General features: G+C 36.9%; 1 protein-coding gene across 4 annotated transcripts in view; it reads right to left on the minus strand.

The window, feature by feature from the left end:
• Positions 1–23,189, minus strand: part of NIPAL2 (NIPA like domain containing 2) — a 132,538-nt gene extending 109,349 nt beyond the window's left edge. For 2 of the 4 annotated variants that reach the window (XM_051970906.1, XM_051970905.1), the window contains exon 1: positions 22,844–23,180. In XM_051970906.1, the coding sequence (XP_051826866.1) occupies positions 22,844–22,981 (138 nt within the window). In that variant the 5' untranslated portion in view covers positions 22,982–23,180. Of the gene's footprint in view, positions 1–22,843 lie in introns of all 4 variants that reach the window. The other 2 variants (XM_051970907.1, XM_051970908.1) reach the window with 2 other exon arrangements.
• Between the last annotated feature and the right edge of the window lie 4,651 nt (positions 23,190–27,840).

Below are 27,840 nucleotides of genomic sequence, written 5' to 3' on the forward strand. Positions count from 1 at the left end.
GTTTGGATGTATGAGTAATCCGTACAATGACATCTATTAAAAACATTGTTCTTGAATTTTTATGGATCACGGTTATATCTTACCGATTCTAGGCATCAGTTTTATCTTAGAAAATGCCCTGGTTTATTTGTTGAATTTTCAAGGAAAATTGGGCATTTGTATTTGTAATACAGGGATATGTTTATAAAGAACAATAAGTTTCTGATATATAATTTTAGTCACTTCATTATGCCTTTCTAGGATCCTATGACATTGGCCTCCAACTTATATGTGTGGACTGTTGAAATTCGGGGTCATTGTTGCCAATTTTCAGAAGATGAGATGAAACTTCAAGATTGTTTTGATTCTCTTACTAGTCATTTAGAACATTTTTTCTAATGGTTGTAAATAACCCCTTTTAAGAGTAGTTTGTTTGTATCCTTTGGTCATTTATCTACTGGGGAATGGCTATTAGTCTTATATGTATTTATTGTTATATTTTTATTAATAATAATAAACAATTTATTAATTGGTTATGTAATAGATGCCAAAACCTTTATTAGAAAAAAATTTGATGCAAACTTGTTTTTTCCTCCCATCAACTACTTTCCTATTTATCCTAAATGAATTACAATTGCTGTTTACACTCCTTCTAAGGCATCAAACCCTAAATAGATTGATATTTTTGTGATGCTAAATTAAGCCATCTTTTATCTCAAATCTTACCTAGTCTTCAGTCATTGAATCAGTGTTGTCTCAGACAAACTGAGACCTACACAAGGCCTTAATTTAGAAAGGCCAATATCACCACTGCATCCTGAACAGTTATCTTGCCTTTTGTCTTGTCACTATATTTTGATGACTCTGAAGGAAAGAGGAATGAATGCCTGGTACTTTGGGTCTCTCTATCTCACTTAAATCTAATTCACATGCAAGTCAAGATATGTCATTAGTTCCCTTTGAAAATGAAATTCAAAAAATAAGACAATGCACTAATGTTGCCAGTATAGAAGCTTTTCAGTTTCAAGTAACCAAAGTTATCTATTTTATCTTTTATAAATTCCTCTATCTTGTTTAGTTATATATATATATATATGTATATATGTGTGTATATATATATATATATATGTGTGTTAGAAGAAATATATAGGTTTTAAATTTTTGTAGTCTGTAGTGTTATGTTACATAGTTTTCCCCATTTTCTGGAATAATCCATGTTAATCAATAAATATAGGCTCCTTAAAAATAACCTTTATGTGCTTTAAAGACAAAAACTTGAATTTGAATCATTATTATTGTAAACCCATCCATTTCTATAAAGAAATCTGCCTGATTTCAGGCAGCTAGGTAGCACAGTGGATAGAGCACCAGCCCTAAAGTCAGGAGGACCTGAGTTCAAATATGGCCTCAGACACTTAATATTTCCTTGCTGTGTGACCCTGGGCAAGTCACTTAACCCCAATTGCCTCAAGGGGAAAAAAGGAATCTGCCTGATTCAATCTTGTTTAATGGTTCTTTGTCAATGTGTTGTTGGTTGAATTCATGTGGATGTCACCCATGGAGAAACCTTCAATTTTACTTTTATATTACAAAAGTTTCATAAATTCTTTCTGGAGATAAATCTCTTTCAGTTGTTGTTCAATTGATTCAAACACTCTGTGACCCCATTTGGGATTTTCTTGATAAAGATATTGGATTAGTTTGTCATTTAACTGATGAGGAAACTGAAGCAAACAGGATGAAATGACTTACCCAGGGTACACAGCTAATGAGTATCAAGTATTTCAAGCTAGATTTGCATTCAGGTCCTCCTGCCTCCAGGAATGGTATTTATCCACTGAGTCATCTAAGCTTCCCAGAGCCATCTAACTTGATGCTGCAATTTCTTTGACTTGAAAGCAATACTCAGTTTCATTAAGGGATGATGACAATGGATTTAAATTTAGGCAGAACCACAGAAAGCTTTAACTGTTTCCCTGTAAGATGCCATAATTTACATTTGCTATTATCCATTCCTCATCTTATTATTATAAGAATCTTGAGAGCAGGAATAGTGTCCTATATCTTTGTATCTTCCACAATATTTTCAACATAATAGGGGTTCAAAAAATGATGAAAGAACGAATAAATGCATACATAATTTTTATCTAGTCTACAAGTCATCATACTTCACATTCAATGGAACAGAAGGATAAAATATTGAGATCCATAAGTTCTAGACCCAAAGAATCTGATCTAGCTATCCATTCACTTCATACATATTTAAAGATCAGCTTTAATTTTAAATAGTTTATTTCAAGCACATTAGGTGCCTGTGGACTGTGTGCATGGAATACATAAAGGATATAAGCTCTAATAAGGGGCAGTTACAAGGACACCTGATGCCTTTTCTTTTATTAATCCACTCTTTCACAACCTAGTTTTTACTTGGTAGAAAAAGACCATATCTGATTGCCACAGAAACCTGTCCTTTGACCTCCTATGTTTCCTGGCCAGATTCTGCTAATGAGCAGTTGATAATGATAACGGTAAATCTGGAGTTCAGATTCAAAGTGGTGAATTGCTTTTTACTGGTACCATTGTAAATCCTTTGCAACAGTTCCAATTCCTGACCCTCTTCCCCTCCCCCCACCCGCCCCCTCGAAATAATAAGTTTGGTTTTTTGTTTGAAATAATTAAGATCTTAACTAAATAATATCAACAGCATATTCATAACATTTATATAGTGCATTAAGATTTGCAAAGTACTTTATGTTAGTTACCTCAATTACAGCAACCATGTGAAAGATGTGCTATTATCAAGTTCTGTTTTATAAATGAGGAAACAGCTGAGAGAGATTAAGTGATTTGTATCACACAGCTACTAAGAGTTTGAAGCAGAATTTGAATTCAGGTCTTCCTTTCTCCAAAAACAGCACTCTATCTACTGCAAGAGCTAGCTGCCTAAAAATCATGCCACTCTGAAAATTGGCCAGATGTTACTCTAAAATTCAGAATAATTAATTATAATAATAAATAATGATAATAATGTACTGTTTCATTTATAAGTTGTTTACCCTGCAAGTCCATAAATTCTTCAAGGACAGGGACTGTTTTGTGCTTGTCTCCCAAATACTTAGCAAGTCAACAAGCACCTATCAACTAGTCATTATGATAAATAAGTCTGGGGACAGAATGGGAAAGGAATAAGTTTTTATTAAGTGTCTACTATCTGGCAGATACTATATTAAACGCTTTATGTTATTTCATTTCATCTCATAACAGCCTCTGGCATTTGGGAACATTATTATCCACTTTTTATAAATGAAGAAAATGAGACAGATAAAATGACTTGCCTTGAGTCATATAGCTGGTAATTGTCTGAGGCCATATTAGAATTCAGATCTTTCTGACTCCAGGTCAAGTGTTCTATCCATCTGCCACCCAATTGCCTCTCAAAAAAGGATAAAACTACTAGGATAAACAAGAAGATGATAACTAGAGACAAAAATAAAGAAGAATTGCTTAATTAAAGGATGAATTAAAACAGATGAAAATGGAGAGTTTATTGGTGAAAGATTTCTGTTCTAGAATTGAAAAAATGTATGAGCCAAGACTCAGAGTCAAGATAAGATAATGGGAGACAGAATAATCCAGTTTGGCTGGAACATTGTTATGAGAAATGGAATGGTAGGTTAGAGTCAGGTTAAATCCAATCCAGTGGAATAAGCATCTATTAGCTGCAAAGTATTGTCTAGGAGCTTCCAGAAATGGGAAGATGGAGGTGACATCAAGAAAGATACCAAGAAGCTAGAAAAAGGGTATCTTTTGAATAGTAATATCAATACTTTAAGTTTTATTTAATAAGTTAAAAAGAAGTCACAAAGTTTTTTGAATAAAAAAATTGCAATCCAAATAGTGCTTTAGGAAAACTGCTCAATAATTAAGGATGAACTGGAAATGGTAGAGATCAGAGGCAAGGAAATCATGAAAAAGGATTTCCTGACAAGGAAAACAATCAAGGACACTGTAAAAATAATCTTGGTGAGAAAAAATGAGGATCTGAGCAAGATGATTGAAGTGGGAGCTGAAAAGGGGAGGTTGGTATAAATTAAGAGGAGGCAGAATTTGCAAGAATTGGGAACTGATTGAATCACCTTCTACATGAAGATTTTCCTTGCCTCCCAACTGCTTGTTTATTACCTCTCCAAATTATCTCCCTACTTATATTCACTGTGCATGTTTTATGTATATGCTTGTATGTGGATCCCTTGAAGACAAGCGCTGCTTCACTTTTATAACTGTACTCCAAGAGCTCTTAGCACAGTGCCTAGCACCTAGTAAGTGCTTAATAAATGTCTGCTAATTGAATGGTTGGAGATGAATGGGGAGAGAGAGAGGAATATAATCTTTAGGCCTTGAGTCTTCCTGACAGCAGGCAAGCAAAAGAAGTAGAGAAACTAGGAGGAAGATCAAGTTTTGAGGGGAAGACAATAAGAAGAGGCAAGGATATAATTAATTTGCTGTATTGGTTAACAACCACAAATGTGTCCCTTTTCTTGCATCCCTGCATTAGGGAAAAATATCTTTGAAGTTAACCAGTATTTTTACTATGGTAATTTTGTGTGTTATCTTAGTGTGTTCTTGAAAGTTTATTTTGCAGAATGCAAATTCAGGCATCTTCCAGGCAGCTTCCAAGATAAAAAAGGTTCTGAATAAGGCACAGGAATGGATGGTACATCTGTGTTGTCCACAGACCAGAGAAGGGGCTTTCAGAGATGTTCAGCACATAAGACTTGACTGCCAAATAGTTTTTTCTTTTCAGTCACAGCAACTCATCAATCCCACTATTTAAGACATAAAAGGAATTTGCATTTACAGTCCTCAAGCATGGCAGAGGAGCATCCACAGAATTAAAATAGTAAAGAAACAATTTTCATATCCAGGGGAAAAAGAGGTTGGGTAATATGGTATGTAGAGAGCTAGCCTGAGACTCTGGGAGTTTACTTCCTGCCTTTGACACATACTGACTGGGTAACCCTAGACAAGGCACTTAATATTTCAGTCCCCAAGGCACTTCTCATTTTTAAAGTAACTGCCCATCTGCTGAGAAGTTCCCTAAACCAATGATCTCACTGATTCAGATGATGACAGTAATAATAACTAGTAATTATATAACACTTTCATGTTTAAAGTTTATGAATTTTAAGATTTATAAAGCATTTTACAAATATTAAATCATTTTATCCTCACAGTAGACCTGGGAGATGGGTGTTATTTTTATCCCCATTATACAGAGGAGGAAATTGAGATAGGCTGAGATTAAGTAACAAAGCTAGTAAGTGTCTGTAACCAGATTTGAATTCAAGTCTTTCTGACTCCAGGTCTAGCACCTTTGCTAATAAATTTCAGTACACTTAGAAATTTCTAATATATCTGCATATGTTCTTTCTGGTTGAATTTTGGGATTTTGTTTTTGCTTTAAATAAGTTTTTATTGATCTTTTTTGTATTACTACAATTTTCCCCAATATTCTTTCTCTTCTTCCTCCCAGAGAGCAATCCCCTATAACAAATTGTATTTTTAAACACAAAAGAAGAGAACAAAAAATTCAGTATAATCAATGAATACATCAAAAAAGTTTTAACATGTATGCAACGTACAACATCCCTCTCATTAAAGGGGTGGGAGTTTCTTCTCATATCTCTTCTTTTAAAACAGGCTTATCTTTTTTATAATTTTACAACATTCACTTTTCATGTTTTTGGTTGTTACTTCTGTTTCCTATTGTTGTAATCATTGTGTATATTGCTTTCTTGCGTCCCGCTTATTTCACTCAGCCTCAGTTTATGTAGGGTCTTTTTATATTTTGGTAACATCACATTCGTCAGTTCTTATAGCACAGTCACATTACTGTGCCATAGTTTGTTTAGCCATTTTCCAATCGATGGGCATCTAATACTTTGCCATCACAAGAATTGGGATTAGAAATATTTTGGTGCAAATGGGGTCTTCTTATTAATGACCTCATTGGGCTTTAAACCTAATATTGGAGTCTCTAGTGAAGAGATACAGACATAATAATCACTGTTTTTGCATAATTCCAAAGTGCTTTCCAAAATGATTTTTAACAATTCACCAATAATGTACTTATGCCCTTATACATTCCCATTTTATGGGAATGGCCTATATTTAGATCAAAGCAAAATTTGCTATTGTTACAAGGCTTCAAAAATGCATTTATCAATGTGAACTACAAGGTAACACATGACTAGAACCTGATGTTACTTTCTAGGCAATAAGTTTCCTTTTATATCATTTGCACACTATCCAGGAACTCTTTATAAAGGTATGACTGTATGCTGGTTGTATAGGTATGTTGCTGAAGTGTATCTGCAAAAGGCTTCCCTATTCATTTTTAGTATTCAGGGATGCTTGGTGGTTAATACAGGGATCACCAACCTAGTGATAGAGGGCTGAGGCATATTTGAGTTACTTATCCTAAGCCAAGTCAACTCTAATTTATACCAGCACTCACTCCAGTGAAAAGTTAAATTATCTCCCCCAGGGTTAGAGAGTCATATCTGACCTCTCAGGTTCCTTCACAACCTTCACTTTATGAGTGAAGCTCTTGGAGCTTACAATTTAGGAGGGAGAATATAAAACTTTGCATACACACACACACACACACACACACACACACATCATTTCCAAGCATCTGTGGTTTTGTCCCTCCACTAGACATATCACAATTCTTTTATGATTTAGGAGATGACCTTTGAGAGTGGCTGTGATCAAAAGATGTTGTGGTCAACCTTGTGATGAGCCTTTCTGAGCTTCATGAGATGAATCCTTTGCAGGCATAAAGTTCATCATTGAGCCCTTCTTAAAGACTTTTGGTCATGATATACCTATCAAAGGTTAAAATGGTTGCCAAATCATAGTGAAACACCAACAGCAAATTTTTATACAGCAGAACACTACACAAAAAATATAAAATAAGTTTTAATAATTCTAGTGTAGAAGGTAAGAGAGGAACAAAGAGCTCTGTAAGACTAGAGGAAGAAATGAGAATGTCTAACTGCAGAGGATGGGCAAACCATTTAAGACTTCATGGAACAGGTAGCATTTTCATATGGACCTCAAAAAGTAGATGGAATTTTGAAAGACAGAATTTGGTCAGTGGAAGGGGGGAGGAGAAAAGAGGAGGAGAAGATATCCAGAGATAAACAACAGACTGACAAAGGCATGGGTCCAGGAATTCCTCAGACATTTACAAGGGCTGGAGTGTGGAATGCACATATCTACCAACACTTGCAATAATAGCTATGGATCATCAAAAGAGTAACTAGCTACCTGGAAGATGAGTAGAGCTTAGTGCTTATTATAGCTGTAAGAAATTCAGGGCAGCAGAGCTATGGGGAAAGCAAACACATCTCTTGATGATATTTACTCTCTTTGAAGGAAGAAGCGAAGATGATCTAGGCTGATCTTTGGGAGGTTGGCCCATTCTACAGCTGCCCAGCTGCCATCTTTTGAAAGGAGGACCAGATGGTAACATCTCTTTATGGTGAAACAGGCTGATTTCAAGGGTCTGTTGTTCCTGGGTATGTTTCTCAATGTGTTTGTGCTCTCCTATATTGTGTGTGTCCTTAGAAAGTCTTTTGTTCTATGCTGGACTGTGTGATGCTGAAGTCTTGAAAAGATGGAACACAAAATCACATGGCCAGAAATAGCCATGTCTCTGACAACATTCTTCTGAGCCATTCTTGGGCATGTCTGAAAGAGAGTACAGGATCCTGGTGGTCAAAGATTGCAGGTCTTGGTAGAAATACTAGTATAAAATTAGCTCTCTTTTTTGGAGGGTCATGTTGGGTGGTTTGGTGAGAGGGGTAGGAAAGAAGTTACAAAGTCTGAAGGAAACAGATAAGGAGTAGACAAGAACATCTTGCCTGGTGTTTATTGGGTTGATCTGCTCTACTGTAGCTGTAGAGATATTTCCCTTGGAAGGAGGCAAAGATATCAAGGCAAGTGAAACTTTTTCATATCAGGGTGATGGCAGTTTGGAAGGTCTATTTGTAGAGGACTTTTTTCATGTGGCTGTGTGTTCCCCCATATGATATCTTGTGGATCTCTGGGGAAACTGTGAGTTAAGCTATGTTCTTGTCCAACAAGCTGGGGTACAATGAGCACAGAGGGGTTTGGCAAGCTGAATCTGTCTCAGAATTAGAAATAGTTTTTTCCTTGACATCTTCAAACCATTTCTTCCTCTTTAAGGGGGCTAGGTGCCAACATCCAAGATCATAAAAATCTTCCAGCATCCTTGGCCACCATCCTCAGCACTTGTGATATTATTCTGTGTATCTTCATGTTATTGACCTTGTACTTGGATAGAGACTTAGTTTAAGCCCTCACGGGTATTTCTTCACAAAAAGACTCTGTGAGCCAAAGGGACATGTTCCTCTCACATTCTGGAGACATTGGTTAAGCTCCAGTGATTTAGACTCATGTCTCTGTATTGACAATTTTTCTGCCTCCTCCACCCCCTTGTTCTGTGGGAAAACTTCTATGTCCTGATGCCAGATGCAGCACCACACCCCCAACCCCCAAACTCCATCTTTGGAGTTCAAATGGGTTCTCTGCCCAGCAGAAAAGTGTCAAGTAGGACATGACAATATGGAGTATTGGGTGAGATAAAGCTGGAAACCCAGAAATGGAAGACTTTTTAGCTTCTATTTCTAAAATACCACATCTGATATGCTGCCTAGAACATAGATTAACAAACAATTGAGCCACTAACTTTGTCCTTTTTCATTTTTTTAAAAGAGTCTTTAAAAAAGCTATCTTTTGATATCTAGAATGCAATCAGGTAAGTTTCTCTTCTACTCACATGGATTTTTTTTCCCATTACATTTTGTTAAAAATATTTATTTTATAAGAGAAATAACATAGCACTAGTTTTCTTTCTGTTAATGATTGTGTGGTTATTGCAGGATCAAAGAGTCTAAGAAGGACTTAGTCTAAGACTTTTTATTACAACCCACACACAAAATGAATCTCCACTGTAATATATTTGACATGTACTTGTCCAGTTGCATTGAAAATCAATGAAGAACAAGTGCTTACCAAAAGGTAAGTGGAACATGGTAGGCACTCAGTAAATGTTGATTGAAAGATTGATTCATGAGTACCTTCATCAACAATACTAAATTGTTATCACAAGCAAAGATTAAAATAATCTGTGATCTCAATTGTATATATTCTCTCCAATAATGCAGATTACAAATCATTCTTGCCTGCCCATTCTGAAAGGCTCTTATTTGTATTCTCATCAAAAGTTTGCCATTATGGAGGTAGTCCACTTGATGCGATGAAATGCTTTTTATTTTTTCCTGACATCACAAAAATGACAGTGAAGCACCTGGACTGTTTCCCCTTTTAACTCTTATCCTCCTTATCATAAAGATAGCATTCTTTCCTTCTTGGAAGTTTTAAACTTGTTATATATTTCAATCAGCTCATGCCTACTATGAACTTCTCTCTTGTGTGATTCTAATCTAAAATTTTCAAAAAAACTGTTATATTCCACGTATTACAGTCATGTTAACAACACTAGTAGGATACTAGTATCAAAATTGGGCTGAGATTTCCAGGAAAAGTTTGGGACCATTAAAAAAGAGAGAGAGAAGACAAAAAAATCTCTGTAATTTCCTGAAGACAATCCAATCCATTCATCTCAAAATACCATAGAATCTTAGAAGAATCTCGGTAGCCATCTAGTCCAAAACTCTCATACCAAAATAATCCATCTCCATTATAATCAATCTGACAAGTGGTTATCCACTCTCTGCTTGAAGATCTCCAACAATGGAGAATTCAACATCCTCTGAGGCAAAAGATTTTGTGTGGCATCAAGCCTAAAGTTGCCTTCTTGCAATTTTACCTACTATCACTGGCTTAGCCATTTGGGGCCAAACAGAATGAATAAACCTAATTCCTTCTATTTAATTCTGGGCCAATTCAATATTCATTTGTACTATCTATCGTATATACATACATACATACATACATATGTATGTATCATACACATGTCATATATATCATAAAATTATATATATATATATAAAATATTATATTTATATGTAAACTAATGGACAAACTTTCTGAGTCCACCTTCCAATTAATTATACATTATAATTTGGACAATAAATATTTTTCATATTTCTTTCTTTGTGAATGTTAGGTTACTAACTTACTTTTTTGAATGATTATGGCTCTCTTCAGCAGATCATCAAGCATTTTTTAAAAATACCTGCTATGTATTAGATAGTAGACCTAAGTCATTGGGAATACATATAGGAAGAAAAGTAAAACAAACTATATATATATACACACACACACACATACACATATATATGCACATACATACACATGTATGTAAATACAGGCAGAAAGACATTAAGTAAATTATAATTAAATTAATGGAATTAGGAAGGGAAGGCTCTAAAAGTAGGAAGGATTAGAATACATTTAAAGTGTTTGAACTGTATCTTGAAGGTTTTCCATAAGAGGAAGGTAAAGAAAGGGGTTATGTTCCAGACACAGTTCAAAGACACAGAAATGGAAAAAGAGGTACTCTGTATGAGGGACAAAGATAAGACAGGTTTGTAGAATAACTTTTTAAGGGTAAAAAGGTTAGTTGGCTAGGCTGGAGGTCTTTAAACGCCAAATGGGAAAACATATCGTATAAGAGAGAGAGAAGCCATTCCAAAACTATAGCTCTACTCTACTCTAGAGTAGACTGAGCTCTATTCTAGAGAAAGCACTATCAGTCCCAGTTAGTTTACTTTAGTTATTAACAGATAACCAAAACAAATCACCATATGCCAAACACTATCCTGCATAGTTTCTGACCTCAAGGAGCTCACATTCTAGTGGAGAGATAACATGTAAATAACTAGTTGTACAAGTAGGATGTATACTGTGCAAATAGAAGGTAATCTATATCTTGATGAAGCATTAAGGTGGAACTTTTGTGGAGAAAGAAATAGAAGGAAGAAAGGAAAAACGAAGTGTAAACAAAATTTTTCCTCAGCCATAGCATTGTTAGGTTATCATGATGACCAGAATGCCTCAAGCTCGTAACATGATTCCCTTTCTCATCAAAAATTTCAAATACTGACAGACTTCTTTTTCTCCATGAAACACAACAATGATTTTGTAATAGAAGTCATTGGGAAGATGAGATTTGTTTTATAGAAGGATGTTTATATCCAACTTTGTTGAAATGCAGCTCTGTTTTAAAGAAAGTATTTTCAGTACTAGCTACATTACTTTAGCTTCCATATTAATTTTGGAAAAATAAAAAAAATTCTTTACACTTGCCATTTTATCAGCATAGGGAATTCCTTCCCAGTGTGGAAAATCTCTTTACTGATACAGATCAGCAATTTCTTTGCTATATATAGTTTAAAAAGTATTACCTAGGGCACTGAAAGGTTAGACATCTTTCCCAGGGCCACACAACTTGTGTATGTGTGTGTGTGTGTGGGCATCCTATTCCCCTTCCACTGTTTTATCCAAAGGCTGTCCCCAAATCCATGGGAACAGTCAGACAGAGCCACTACCACCACAACCACTCTCCTTTTTCCCTTTGCTCTTTTGCTCAGGCTTTAGGACTGCTCACATTCTTTCGGTGAGATGGGAGACCATCAGATCTCATCACGTGTCTTGCCACACACAGCCTCCAAATTTCTTCTAGGTCTTACCATATGACTGGCCTTTATTCCTCATAGTCTCTTACCACTGTCATATTAACCACCATATTTCCTCTGGGCCTTTCCATTTTCCCTGAAGCTGAATTTTTTTTTTTATGTGTTCTCTCCCTTAATTAGAGTATAAGCAACTTGAAACCAAGGATTATATTGGTTTTTTTTAGTTATATCCCCAGCATGTTGCACAGTACTTATCATACAGTAAACACTTAATAAATGGTTTTTCACTTATTCATCATTCATCCATTCAGTACAAGACTTTTTGACTCTAAAACCAGCCTTCCACCTTCTTGCTCATTCTGCTAATGCCCTGAATAAGAATCTATTTTATTACCATCATGGCAGCCTCTGCAGCACTTTATCTAAGGATAAAGCATTCCACCAAAAATTTGTTTTGCTGCACTGAAATAAAATGACAAAGTTTTAAAACAAAATTGATGCAGAGACAAGAATACCACTGAGGACTCCTAATTCCTAATGAATTTTTTAAAAGTGCCTAACCACAGTACTTCTAGTGCAAAGCACAGTATTTTGTATATAGTAGGTGCATAAAACATATCCAAAACAATGATCATTAGTCTGGTGCTGCTTTTGATTCTGTTACTAATAGACTGTGTAGACTTTGGGCCATTGATTTCATCTTACTAGAATTATTTTCATGGTACAATACGAGAATTGGACTAGGTAATCTCCAAAGTCCACTGATTTTATACAATTCCTTGATTTATCTGATTCAGCTTTCAAGAACAGGCTGGTCTACATAGTTTCTGAGGTTTCTATTCTGCTCAAAGATTCCACAATTCTGTGATGATTTGTTTTGGGCCTTTTCCCCCTCACCTACAGCTCCCAACAAACTACATTCATTCAGGAGACAAACTCCTTACAAAGAGAGTCCATAGCATTTTAAGAAGCAGTTGCTGGAATGAAGAGTTGACATTTCATAAGGAAATTAAATGAATAAAAATACCACTATTATACAGCATTGGAATTCAGCACATAAGCAGATCTACAGAAAAGCTAGTTAGAATGCAAGGTAAAGAAGCCTATACCACACTACAAAGAAGACTAACAGGTAGACAGAAATAAAAATGCGAGGCTGGAATCTGTCCAATTCACTGGAGGCTGCCTGCTCTATTCCTGTAACAAGTATCGTGGGATTCTAATGTTCAACAGAAGCTTGGATTCGGTTGCTTTTAGATAATCTTTTATTTTCTTTTCCTAGTTGCCCAAGAATGTATTCAGAAATCTTCTGGGATTTTTTTCTGGGAAAAAAAAAAGTGGTTAAGGGAAAATGCCAAACCTGGCATAGAAAATGCAAAATCAATGTAAAAAGAGTTTCTAAAAATGGCTTTTGCTGAAGTATGATGAAAGAAAATAGAAAGAACCAGACATCATCCTCTCTCCATTTCTTTATTGTATGTTCTTGTGATACAATATGTTACTGCATTTGTTTTTTCTGCTTCGGGCAATTGTTCATTTCTAACATCCCAGAAGACATGGCCATAGCAGACAAAAATCAACACAAAGTAAATATTTTAACAATACTAAAAATAGCTCATATGTACATTGGATTTATAAGCTGATTCTGTTTTACCTATGCAGAACATTGCTTTGAAGCTTCCTTTTCTATGCCTGATAACTTCTATAAGTTGGTACCATTTTGTTTTTCTTAAAAAAAATTTCAAACTCTTTGAAAATTCTTTTTTTTTCACCTTTGCCACATGTGGATTTTTAGTATAATCCAATACTCCATTTCAACAAAAATTATTAAATGCATATTGCATATATACACAAAACATTGGGCTATATTCATTGAGCTACAAGATACAAAAACAAGACAAATAACAATCTGTTAAATGACCACTATCTACTCATATTCTTTCTCTTCTTCCTCTATCCACAACCCCCAGTAGTTAGGCAGATTTTTCCCAGAAAGGTGATTCTAGGACTTAATTAGCTCAAGGACTATTCTCATAGCTTCCTGGTAGCTTCTGGTCATGTTGGCATGGCTTCCTAATACCTTAAGGGTATGAAAGATTCACATCCATGGAGTCTGGGTCCTTCAGAATTAGGTATCCCAAGACCACAAGATTTATGATTCTTGGATTTGCTAAACAGATTGTTTAAGTGTGGAGACTAGAAGTTTAGAGAAGAACCAGCCAGCAAGAGACAATTAGTGTCCTGTGGGAATTGGGCAATGGGGATGAGGTACAGTAAGAGAAAGGTTCCCAACATTCTAAGCTTACTGGACCACTCAGAAACCTAATGGTATCCTGAGTGGGGCAGAGAAAGAGAAATTATCTGTGAGCTCTCTGGAGCATCAGATCCATCTGGGCTTCTAGTCTGTCCACTTAGGAAGATGCAACAAAAATGTTTCAACTAAGTCACAATATTTTCTGGAGTCAATCTCATCTATAGAAGTCTACATTTAATTATTCTCTAACTAAGAAAAGTGAAATTTTCATCAGTTACAACAATTGAAAAACAAACCAAAAAACTGCAATCTCTTCAATTTGCATAGGTACTGGGGATATTAATGAAAAATGAAAACATGTTTATATGATGGTTCAAACTTGTACAATGCTGAGTAATATTGATATATTCTGTCTCCAAATCAGAAATGTTTTAGAAATTCAAATAGGAAACTTTTTGTTGTATCATGCTATGTGGCTAGTTGCTCCTTCTGCTGGAAGTCAATCAACAAGAATTTATTAAACTTGTAATTAATACAAGCTTATTATTGTATGCCAGGCATCTTGCTAAACTCTGAGGATACAAGAAAAAAGGACAAAAACATAGTCTTTGTCTTTGAGGAGTTCACATTGTGAATAGACCACAAGTAAATAACTAGCTCTATAAATGATAAATACAGAGTAGATGGATCTTTAGGGATCCACTCGTCTAGGCAGTTTTTAGACTCTTCCCTGGGATTGAGCTGTCTTGATTGGCAAATGAGTATCAGCTCACTTAACCCACTTTATTCAGCCTTCCTTAGACGAGTTTCACATTCATTCATTCATTTATTCTAGATAACCTCCTTTGCCCTCACTTCCTACCTCAATCCATGTACACCCTCCTTTTCTGAAGAAGTCCTAATAATTAACTGTTCTATGGCTCTATTCATCATCACTGTGATCATCCACACAAAAACTTCCTTCCCTGGCTACCTTTCTTTTGTGTGTTATTTTCTTGTGTTAGTATGCAACATCAAACATAGGGCATGGCATGCTATAGGCAATTCTTTTAAATTCATTCATTCAACCATACTCCTTTTGTTAACAGACTGGTAGAGAGTAAGTTTGTTTTGCTGATGAGATGTTACTAAACACAACATTCCATCACTCATTTGCTAAAAGGTCCTAAGAAATGTTGTCTAGGAAAGAATACCTTTTCAGAGCAATATTCACAACATTCTGACAAAGGATGTGGGAGTGGTTATTGATAATTATATTGATTATATAATATATTAAATAATTATATTATATATTAACATATATAATATAATTATGTTGATAATATAATTTCTCTATGAGAAAGAAAAGAAAGAGAGAGAGAGAGAGAAGGAAAAAGAGAAAGAGAGAAGAGAGAAGAAAGAAAAGAGAAAAAAGAAAAAGAGAAGAAGGAAGGAAGGAAGGAAGGAAGGAAGGAAGTGATGTAGGGGAGACAGCAGTGACTCTGAAGCCCTTTTGACCTAAGAGTGCTCTTGCCTGTCAATAATTGTAAAATGTAATAAATCTTCCCTTAGATTTTAGGGAAGATATATCAGTGATTCTGAAGCACTCTGACCTTTTTTCTAACAATTTGTCCATCAATGATTTCAAAGTCTTCTGGCCTTAGAACAGTACCACAAACATTATTGACTGTCAGATAGATAATCTGTTGGTCAGTAATAACCAAGTTACTGAGACCACCCCTCAAACCTACTTGAAAGCCATAAAATTAGCAAATATAATCTGTTGGTCAGTAATGACCAAGTTCCTAAGAGACCCCTCAAACCTACCTGAAATTTAGCAAATTAGCAAATAAGTTTATTTTAGGGGTCTTTTTTGTTTTTGCTTTTTGCTTTTTTGGTATATGGGTTGCCATTCTTGATGGAGCGTCTTGAAATCAGGGACTACTTTTTACATTTCTTTGTATCCTCAGAGTTTAATGTATAAACTAGGCACTTAATAGACATTTATTGACTGACTTATGACCTTTCACTCCACCCTGCTCTCTTCTTTTTTTAAAAAAAAATTATTTATTTTTAACATTAATCTTCAAATTTTTGATTTTCAAATTCTTTCCCTTCAGCCCTTCCCCTACCCACTGAAAAGGCAAACAATATCAGTTATACACAAAAATGATACTTTAATTTTCATTCAGGGGTCATCAATTTTCTCTTTAGGAGGTAGACAGCAATTTTCATAAAGAGTGCCTTAGAGTTGACTTCTCTCTTTTCTGGAAGAAATCTTACACTCAGTAGCTTACAAATATCATCAGATCTAGGGTCAGAAAACCTGACCCAATTCTGTTGTTTATTATCAGGGTTACCATGGGCAAGTCAATTGTCCTCAACAGATCCCAGTTTTCTCATTGGCCAGATGATAATGCTAGGTAGTTGATTCCTAATTCTCTTCTATCTTCTGATATACAAAATATACAGGATTGTGTAGTCTAAAGTATTTTTAATTCCTTAATTCCAAACTATATTTTCTTATAAAAGAATAAGGAAGTAACCCCTTATAAACTCTCTGGTAGGCACTGTTCTAAGCACTTTATAAATACCATCTCATTTTATTCTTAACCAACAAACCTGTGAGACAGGTGTATTACATTCCCCATTGTATAGGTGAGAAAACAGAGGAAGACAAAGTTTAAATTACTTGTCCAGGATCATGCAGATTACCTGATGCTGGATTGGAACTCAAGCCGTCCTGATTTAAGGTCTAGCACTCTATTGACAATTCTGAGTGGGCTCCTACTGCGCCCATTTATCCAATCTAAGCTAAGCCAACAAATATTTATTATGTACTTACTATGTGTAATAAATTGTTCTGGGTGCTGGGGATACATATGAAGGTGAACCAAAAAACAGTTTCTGCTCTCAAGGAGCTTCTGTTCTATCCACTAGAAGCTACCAAGTATCAAAATGTTTATTTAACTATTTTGGTGTTTCTATCAAGTTCCTGGTAGAAAATGGGAATGGGAGGGATTAGATAACCTCTAAATCACCTTCTAAATCCATGATATCTGATTTCTAATTCTTCATTCACTACAAATGAAAAGCTGGATCCAAAGAATAGTGACTGATGGAAGATACAGGTAGTAATGGATTCCTCTGGAAATTTATATGCCTGGTCCTGAAATAGTTGGATAAAAGCACAGATAGCCTGCTTATCAAATTGTCAGATGATATAAGTATTTGTGGTTATTGAAAAAACTTGACAGACCACAGTATAGATAATGGTTTAGGGATTTGGGTCTTATACAGTAATTTCATTGATATAGGGAACTCTGGGTGAAGAAACTGCCTATATTAATAAAGATCTGAAACTTCTCTGCAATTTATAATTGCTTATAATTACTTGTGGCATTTAAGAGATTAAGTGACTTGCCTGAGGTCATTCAGTCAGTTTGTATCTCTTTCCCTCCCTCTTTCCTTCCCTCCCTCCTTCTCTCAGTCCCTGTCTCCGATTCTGTCTGTCTCTCCTTCCTCCTCTCTCTTTTTTTCTCCACCCTCTCTGTCTATCTGTCTGTCTCTATCTCTATCTCTATCTCTGTTTTTCTCTCTTTGTCTCCGTCTCTTTCTGTCTCTGTCTCCCTGTCTGTCTCTCTCTTTCTTTCTATCTCTCTCTGTTTCTGTTTTTCTCTCTTTGTCTCCATCTCTTTCTGTCTTTGTCTCCCTGTCTGTCTCTCTCTTTCTTTCTATCTCTCTCTGTTTCTGTCTGTCTGTCTGTCTCTCCTTCCTCCTCTCTCTTTTTTTCTCCACCCTCTCTATCTGTCTGTCTCTGTCTCTATCTCTGTCTATCTCTGTTTTTCTCTCTTTGTCTCCATCTCTATCTGTCTCTGTCTCCCTGTCTGTCTCTCTCTTTCTTTCTATCTCTCTCTGTCTCTGTCTATCTGTCTCTCTCTTTCTGTATATCAGGCTACCTCATAGATGACAGATGAAAGATCCAAAAATATCTCAACAGGCAAGAACATTATGCTGAATTGGTTGGCATAAAATTTAATAAGGATAGAAATAACTTAAAAATAAATCCTTGAAGGTAAAGTATGGGAGAGGCAGAAAATGTTCTAGGGTTTTTATTGGACTATAAGCTTATTATGAGTCAAGAGGAGAAGCAAAAAAGACTAATACAATCTCAGACTGCATAAAAGAGGCATGGTTCCTATAACTCAGTGGATAAAATGCTGAATTTGGAGTCAGGAAGACCTGAGTTCAAATCTGTCCTTTGACACTTACTAGCTGGGTGACCCTGGGCAAATCACTTAACCCATTTGCCTTAATCCACTAGAGAAGGAAATTCTGGCAATTGCTAAGAACCCTGTTCATGGGGTCATGAAGAGTCTGGCACAAAATAACAACAACCTATTCTGATATCTTCATATATTTGAACAGTTAATACATTAAAGAGGGAGTATAGTTTTTTCTGTTGGTTCCAGATACCAGATGTGGAGGCCATGGGTAAAGCTAAAAAGTGTTTAATTTAATCTTTATTTATTCTAATTTTTTCTATTAAGGAGAAGCAGAATGGGGTTGCTTTGCAAGTTAATGAGTTCTCCCTCACTAAACATCTCTCTTCAAGTCAAGGTTGCATGGCCACTTATCAGGTATAATGGAGAGAAAATTATTTTCCAGTTACAGGTTGCTCTAGGTCACCTCTGATGGCCCTTCCAAAATTATGATTCTATAGTAGCCCACTGAGTTCTGAACCTCATCTAAGAAAAACCATAGGAAAGTGTAGGACCTAATCACAAAATGTAAGAGGTCCTAGAATGAAGTATTATTAAATTAACTGTAGAAAAAATTCCAAAACATAGTCAGTCATGATCTTTTTTGCAAAATGCAAACCAATTCTTTAGGAAAATTATTAGCTATTGATAAAAAAAAATTCTAAGAATTGCTGTCTGAGAAAGAATTCCACCTCAGACCAATCCCTTTCTTAAAGTAGGAAAATTAAAACAGGAACAATTCCACGGGCCAAACCAATTATTGTTCACTCTCACAGGCAATCCATAAAGACAGTGGGAGAGCTTCAGAGGCAGGTAGGATCCAGGGGGTCCATGAAGGAGCTGGACTTGAGGACAAATCTAGCTTCTGATGATACAAGTAGAAAACGCACTCACCTGGTGAAGGAAAGAATGCTAGGAGTCACATAGAGCTAGAAGAGCCACCATAAAGACCCAGGACCAAGTACTCAAGACTAAGGGTGTGGGCCTATCAGTCATGAATTATCAGGATTGATATTGTGTTGCTTTAGTCATCCTAGACTAGGGACCTCAGGGTCGAATGTATTGCTTTTCTCCCCTCGACAGAGGCGGGAAGTCTTTTTCTTCAGGTTACAGAGAAAATCTGTTTACCCTTCTTTTAAAAAAGTGTTTAGGTATTAACTTTGTTTTGTACAGGAAATCGCAAGTCTGGACTTATTGGGAATGTTGTTGGGATGAGGCAATTTAGGGGTAAAGAAGAGTAAGAGAGAAAGTTAAGGCAAAACAAAGTATTTTGCCAGAGCAAAACTTTCTCTGGTTGGGGACTCTGAGCTAAAACAGAAAGCAAATTATATATTCTTCTAGTGGATAGTGCTGGATTTGATGATCAAGAAATCCTGAATTCAAATCTGACTCATGCACTTAATCAGCTGAGGTACCCTGGACAAGTCACTTTTAACTTCTCTGTATCTCAGTTTCCTCATCTGTAAAATGGAGATGGTAATTAATATCTACTTCCCAAGGCCATTATGAGAATAAAATGAGATATCTATGAAGTTCTTTGCAAACTTTAAGGTATTATATAAATTCTAGCTATATTAATAAGCATTATTATCTTTTGTGATTCTTATTCTTTGGCTGGGATAAGACGTCCAGAAGAAAACATCAAGGACTCTAGTAAAGAAAACTGAACCCATTTGAACCCATTCAAATGCTCTAGAAAGCACACGACAATCTCTGATACTTATTGTGTTAATATGAGCAAGTAACATAACCAACAGTGTCTGACACATAGTAATATATGCTTGTTGACTTGGTGTCAGTGTCTGGCACATAGTAGGCACTTAATAAATGCTTGTTGGTTTGGTGACAGAGCCTGGCACATAATTATTTAATAAATGCTTATTAGCTTGGTAACTCAACCTTTCCAAAACTCATTTTCCTCAATTGTCAAAAGAGGAGGTTGTACTAGATGTCTTCTAAGATACCTTCAGTTTCAAAACCATGGTACTATTCTCTGTGACTCTTTTTGGTGGGGTTAAGAATAGCCATATAAATAAGGTTTGTCACCATTCTGAGTCCAAGAGTAAATGGGAATCTCTAAGCTCTTCTTCCAATAAGGTACTTAGCTCCTGCTTAAATTAGAGTTGTTAAAGCCGACAATATTTTCCAAAGGAAAGATGGGTACAAAGCCTAAAAGAGCTGTTAAAAGAGAGGAGGTTTCCACTCAAAGAGAAGGAAGTAACGTGCTGGGAGATATCTTAGGAAAATGCTACATTAGTAACAGTGCTTTCACAGAGGGTTACTCTCAGTGATGCTGCTGCCAACTTGAAAGAAATGGTAGGATTAGGAGTCAAGAATCTGATATGGAAACCTGGTTCTTAACTTTCTGGGCTTCAATTTTTTCATCTATAAAATGAGGCTATTAAACTGGATAGCTTCTAAGTTTCCTTCTATTCTAGATATATGATCCTATAAAAAGTCAGGCTTTTTTTTTTTTCCTTTGCTTGCATGCAGGGGTTTTGTTGGCAAATATTTAACAACCATATCTCCAGAGAAAATGCATTAAATGTATTAATGTTAAGTTTCCTTAGCATTATCAACATTTTTAAAGTTAAGACAATCAACAAAACAATAAATCAATCCCTAATTGGCATGGAAGTGAAAATGCACAAGCTGAAAATTTTACAATCAGCTCCTTTTTCAAATTGGCTTCAGCTTGGGCCCTGGTCACATGCTACTTTGTTTCATTTCTTTGAACTTCCATTTTCTTATTTTTGATCCATAAAAACTTGAACCAGTTTATCTCTAAAACTCTTTCAAATACTAATATTCTAGGAATGAAGATGATTCACAAAAACAGTCCTATTAACTCCCCACCTGCTAGAAAGGAGAAAAGAAGCTTGATTGATTGTGTAGGGTCAAGTTCTGGTTGAGTTTGGAATTGCCCTTGGGTTTGCAGGGAAAGTCAAGGCCAAAGGGAAAATGGATAAAAAACTTCTACAGATCAATTACCTTTCAGAAATAACTGGTTAAACATCCCCCATAAGATGAGAGGAAAAAAGACCTTTCTCATTCTTCCAAATGATTACTTCCCTTTTTCTTTAAGTGCCTTTCCTCCATTAATTATTTCCTATTTATCCTATACACAGCTTATTTGTACATATTCCTCTACTTGTTGCCTCCTTCCTCCCCCCACTAGATGAGCTCTTTGTGGACAGGGACTATCTTTTGATTTTCTTCGAATCTCCAGTGCTTAGCACAGTGTGCGGCACATAATAGGAGTTTAATAAATGCTCTTTGACTAAGAATGCTTTTTCCCTTCCCCAGTCAAACAATAAGCATTTATTAAGTACCTACTACAGGGTAAAAATAAGTACCTACTAATAATAATAATTAATAATTATTGACTGACTGGGGAAGAGAATTTGTATTCTCCAGTCTATAAGCATGTATTTATCAAGCAACTATAATGTGCCTGGCACCGTGCAAAGTGGTTTACAAATATCTAGTTTGATCCTCATCTCATTATTTAACCCCTTTTTAAAGTAGGAAAAACTGAGGGGAAATAGGTTAAGCGACTTGCCTGTGAGTACATGGATAGAAATTGTCTGAGGCTGAATTTGAACTTGAATCTTCCTTACTCCAGGCCCAGCACATTCTTCACAATTCTACCTAGCTGCTTCTGACTGGTTTTAAGGAAGAAAACGGTCATCTTTTTCTCTGGGTTTCATACATATAATATCACATATGCATATGTATATACATATTTACATAACAGAATGTATTGTAATGGAAATAGTACTGGATTTGGAGACAAGAGGACTAGGTCCCAGTGGAAACTGGGCCACTTTTTCTGTGATCCTGGTGAAGTCATTTTATTTATTTGGATCTCCATTTTCTCATCTGTAAAATGAGGGCATTGCAATAAACAATCTCCTGTCCTCCCCAGCTCTAAGGTACAAGTCCTGATGCTCTTTGCCAAACTTGCCACTTCTTTGAAATTTGGCAACCAGTCTCAGCAGAGCAAGCTGGTTGGTTGGGGGAGGGAGCCCCTGGGAGGAGACAGAGTGATGCAGTTTTGCATCCCTAAGGGGGTAGCTAGCTCATGCTACTTAGAAAGGTGTGAGATGCTAAGGGGTGATTGGGTGGGTACGAGGGAGTCATTCGCAGGAGGCTCCTGCCTGAGGGTGGGGGAAACACGCGTGAGGGCCCACGCACCCTAAGTGAGAAGGGTACAGGGGTGGGGTGAAATGGGGTGGAGCGCAGAGGGACCTAGTCGTATGAGAGCAGCAAGGGTGGGAGTTTCAGAAATGAGGGAGATTGAGGAAAGGGAGATCTAAGGAAAAGAAACATTGGCGAGAGCAGCGCAGGTGTGTGTGTGTGTGTGTGTGTGTGTGTGTGTGTGTGTGTGTGTGTGTGAAAAGTAGATAGATGACAGCGTAGCTGGGGTTTCACAGGTGAGAATGGAGTAAGAAGAAACTGCACAGGTTAGTAAGACGCAGGTGAGAGACATGCGGTTGGGAGAATACAGTAGTCAGAGCAGCTCAGGTTGAAGAGCGATTGTCCAGATGTCAGAGAGGAGTGGGGGGGGGGAGGGGGCTTCACAAGTGGGAATGGCGCAGGTGGGAGCTGCTCAGGTGAGAGCGGCGAAGGTGAGGACTGCCCAGGTGGGGATTCGCGTGGCCTCGACTCCTTACCTGGTTCCTATTGTACCAAAAGCCAGAGAGGGAGCCGTTTCCCTCGCCCTGAGCCCCATAGGTGAAGTTCCACTCCAGCTCGTCTGGGGTCTCGGAGAAACCCATGTCCCCGGAGCCCCGGGACGGCAAGGACTCCATTGGGTGCCCGCGTCGGGTGATAGGGAGCGCCGCAAAGGCAAAAACCCCGCCGCCCCCTCCCCTTCGTCTGCTAGGCTTTCTCCTCTCGCTTCACCCCGCCTGGTTGCAGTGTCCAGAGCTAGCCCTCCTGCACCCTCAGCTGGCCGCAGGAGGGGGGGGGGTGCGGCGAGGAGGAGGCGGCGCTGCCCCTGGGGAGAGCAGGGTAGAGGCTGCGCGCACACTTCCTGGTCTGGCACTGGCACCTTTGGGGTGGGGCGGGAAAGCCACCTTAATATCTTGCAATATTCTCACACCGAAAGAGGTTAGTTCTGAGGGTGGGAGGCGGCACCTCGACCTCCTTGTCCCCTACACTACCACCAAGAAATGGGGAAGGAACCTGGGGGGCTCTCACCTGGATCTCGGTAAATAAGGCTTTGGACTGAAACCCTGAAGACTTGGTCCCTGCCCTATTATTAATAAGCTGGATAGTCTTATGCAGGCCCTCTAATTCCTTTTTAGGTGTCAATTTCCTTGTCTCTAAAACGAAGAGTTTGGAATATAGGGCCTTTCGATCTTCTAATTCTAAGATTTTGCAATTGAGGAGGAAGAGGAAGGACTGTCTGGTAGGCAGCCTGAAGGAACTTGGCTAGGGAAAGGAGGAAAAGAGTTGTGGTTTTCCTTGCTGAGGTCCTAATGATAATTTTAAAGTTTACAAAGTGCTGCATTATATTTCTCATCCAGCCAGCAGCCCTTTAGTAGCCCAGAAGGCTTCTGAAGGAGAAAAAAAGAAGCCACCAGAAAACAAAACAATGATTACCCCACAATTTTATTTGCACATATTGTGTGGTATTTTCTAATTGCATTTCAAATATAGAAAGCTTTCATTTCCCATTCTGCACTTTCAAGAACAGAATTGATGTATACCTTTTAATTATAGAAATTATTGTTATTATTATCATTTTTGGTAATCCCAACACAAAAGAACAAGCTGGGGGGAACACTCAATAAATACTTCTGGAATGAAGTACAGGGCATGTGATCAACAAGCATTTATTAAGTGCCCACTACTTAGCAAACCTTGTGTTAAGTGCTTTTAAAACAGTGCCTGCCCTTAAGGGTCTTACATTCTAGTGTGAAAGACAACCAGAAAATAATTAGGTACATTGAAAATATAGGAATAGAGATAATCTTAGCCAGAAGACTCTTAAGATTAGAAGTGGTCTGGATAGGGAGGGGAAGGGGAAAGAGAATAGGCTGACACTAGGAGTTTAGTCTTGATGTACTCAGAGCATTCTGTGAGGTAGAAATGAAAAGGGTAAAGATTCCAGGTTGAAAGAGACCTGGAAGGTAAAGAAATTGTCTTCCTTCATCTATGCCTTTCATGTCACCTTTTGGAGAAGGGGATTGAGGAAGAACTGTAACTGTTGCCAGGGAAACCCGGATTGGCATAGTAGACAAAGGGATTTGCCCAAATTCTGTCTGCATCTGTACTAGAGTTGTGTTATTTCATAGAAGATGATCTCAACAATCCTTCCATTCCAGCTCTAAAATTCTGTCTCCATACACTGTTTTGATTGTTTATATAGTACAGACACTTATAAAAGAGGAAAAGAAATAAAATGAGCATTTATAAAACTCAGACTAAACTAGGCACTGTACTTAGTGCTTTACTGTTATCTCATTTAATACTCCCATTTTATAGTTGAGGAGACTAAAGCAAAAAGTTAAATGACTTGGCTAGGATCACATAGACATTAAGTATCTGAAGCTGCATTTCCTTATTCCAGATCGATTGCATCACCAGCTGTCTCTGATTGGAGCTCTGGAGTTTTTAATCAAACGTTTTTACAGAAGAACTCTTGGGGGACCCCAAGTAGTGAAGAGGGGAGCAAGTTTTGCTTTTCTCAGAATGATGTGGGTGTTGGTGTGATGAAAGCAAGCAGTACCCACCTTAAGTAGGGAAAAGATAAGAAAAGTAATCTCAGAAATATTACAGTTTCTTGCTTAAAACATTAAGTGGGGAATAAATTGTAGCTAGGGAACCAGGGTTCAAATAATAGATCTGCTGCATACTTACTACCTGTGTAACTGAGCAAATCCCATCACCTCTCTGGTCTTAATTTCCTCTCAGTAAAATAAGGCAGTTGGATTAGATGGCCTCTGAGGTAGCTTTCAGTTCTAAATTCTATGAAAATTACATTAGTAGAAAATGAACAATAGGGCTTTATGACTGGAACTGGTTCTAATTTTTTTCAGTGACATTGTAAAAGGCAATATTGACTTCGTTTCCTCCTGAGAAAGCTTCCCATCCCAAAGTATAATAGAATTAAAAAAATAAATATCTTTCAAAATGGCATCAAGTACTCACAAACTCAGTCACAGTGCAGTTCACTTCCACATCTGGATATTTTAAATGGCAATTATTGCTTGTTCAATCTATTTTTATTAATGATTCTTCATAGCCATCCTGCCAGCTCCATTATTTGTGGCTTCTTCCAGTTCTAACATTTTATAAATCTCTGATCCTTTTTGTACAGGAGGGAAGAGAGACTTAATTGGATTATAGAGATTCAAGGGTGAAGCCAGGAACAGAGCAGAAATTATGATTCCTGATACAGCTGAATATATTTAGTTCCTGCTTTTTGAGTGCAGGATGTGCTCTCACTTTACAGGTTTCTTCTTTTTGCCTTTTGCACTGATTTAAAACCATTTATTTCACAAGAGTAAGCCCTACATTTAATAGTAGACAGCTGATTTTATGCTCTATAATATGTTCTCCATATTCCAGGATGACATTGATGTTTGTGTTGCTATTCAAGTGTGTGCATGTGACTGAAATGTCAAATTCATAGTCATTATTCCTTTCCACACAGTTCATATGAAGACGGAAAACATTAAATGGTTTGCTTCAGGCCCAGTGCTGTACCAAGTGGAGGTAAAGACAACAGAGTTTGGAAAGACCACTGAATTTGTAGTCAGATGCCCTGATTCAAATCTAGGGTATGCCTTTATTTAACACCTACCAATGTAACTTGGGGCAAGACTCTTAACCTTTATAACCCTCAAGTTTCCTCAGCTGTAAAAATGAGGTTATACTGCATGGTATCTAAGGTCCCTTCCTGCTCTAAACCTATGATAAGACTATTCTCTGCAAGACATTTAGACTTTTACCAGTGGGATCTCTGTTAATCTTCATTGTAGGAAATCAGACTGGGGCATCTTCTTCTGTTCTTGATAATACAGTTTGTTGAATCAGAAAGACCACTTTGAAGGATATCTCAGTAAAAGATGGACAGCCCCAGACATCAGGCTTTTCAGAGTAAAGAATTGACACAGAGCTAAGTAGCCAGTATCCTTAGGCTCATATCGCTTTACTTTGGACTAAATTTCCTAGTCTCCAATTTAGGATCTAAATCTGAAATTTTCTCTTGCTCATGCTGTGAATTTCTTAGATCTCTAGATTTTAATCTCTAAAAGTGAGAGTGGTCATTATCCATATTGGGGCTATTTGCCCCCAAACCATACCACACTTTTGGGATTTGGGTCCCCCAGTTTCTTTAATTTCTCAATATTTCCCAGTCTTCCATGTAGATAAATAGGCAGGGAAAAGATTAGAGAGAAAGCAAGCCTAGAGTACAAGGTATTTTCTGTCTTTTAAAAAAATCTGCCTAGCCACATTCCTGGCTTTTCACAGGTTCCTATAGTGAATAAAAAGAAAACATTTTGAATTTAGCTTTACAATGAGAATAGGGGCAGTTAGATGGTGAAGTAGACAAGAGTCCAGGGCTGGGAATCAGGCAGATTCACCTTCCTGAATTCAAATTTGACCATAGCCATTTACTAGCTGCGTGAGCTGGGCAAATTACTTAACCCTATTTACCTCAGTTCCTCATCTATAAAATGAGGAGAGACAGCAATGGCAAACCTCTCTAGTATTTTTGTTAAGAAAACCCCAAATGGGGTCATGAAAAGTTGGCTACAACTGAACAACACAAATCTTTCGTAGGCCAATTAATCCATTATAAGGAATTAATTTTAATAAGGTAGTAATTATTTATCCAACTTGAGGATTCTGTATTTATATTTTAACAGAAAATTTCCTAGGACATAATACCTTAGCTCCATGTTTCTTAAACTTTCTAGTCTCAGGACCCCGTTACATTCTTAAAAATCATTGAGGATACCCCAAAACTTTTGTTTATATGGGTTATAGCTATTAGAAATTAAAATGCTTTGATATTATTAGGGAAAGAGTTTGGGCTTCTTGAGCTCCATGAAAGGGATTCAGGGACTCTCAAAGATCCTCAGATCATACTTTAAGAATTTTTTTCTAACAGTGAGAAATTCAAATACTGTGGCCTATGGAGGATATGTTTTTTTTAAATGTGCCTCAAATCATATCATTTAAGTGACTACCTATTCCATATGTTTTTAAGATCGGTCCTAAAAAAGGAAGATAGTGTATGAAGATAGTGTATTATTGTTGGTAATGGAAAAATTGGACAAAGGTGAGTAAAAATAATGACCTTAGTTTTAGAAATGGAAAATTTGGTCTTAGATGACCTCAGGACAAATTCTAGATTCTATCTCTAAGTGAAAACATCCTATATGAAACAAGAAATATTGGTATAGACAGGTGGTCTGAATTAAAGATACAATAGGGACTTATCTATCTATAAATGATAATTCAAACTATGAGTATATGAATGAAAAAAAATGAGGAAATGTTAAATCATTAAATGCCTACTACATGCCAAGCACAAAGCTAAGCACTGAAGAAATAAATACAAAACAAAGACAGTCCCTGACAATTTCTTATTCAATGTCACCCACTGGTATACTTTTGAAAGAGGATATAAAGCTTTATATACACTTTGCAC

The sequence above is a fragment of the Antechinus flavipes genome, chromosome 1, assembly GCF_016432865.1.
Source record: "Antechinus flavipes isolate AdamAnt ecotype Samford, QLD, Australia chromosome 1, AdamAnt_v2, whole genome shotgun sequence".
Classification (NCBI taxonomy): Eukaryota; Metazoa; Chordata; class Mammalia; order Dasyuromorphia; family Dasyuridae; genus Antechinus; species Antechinus flavipes.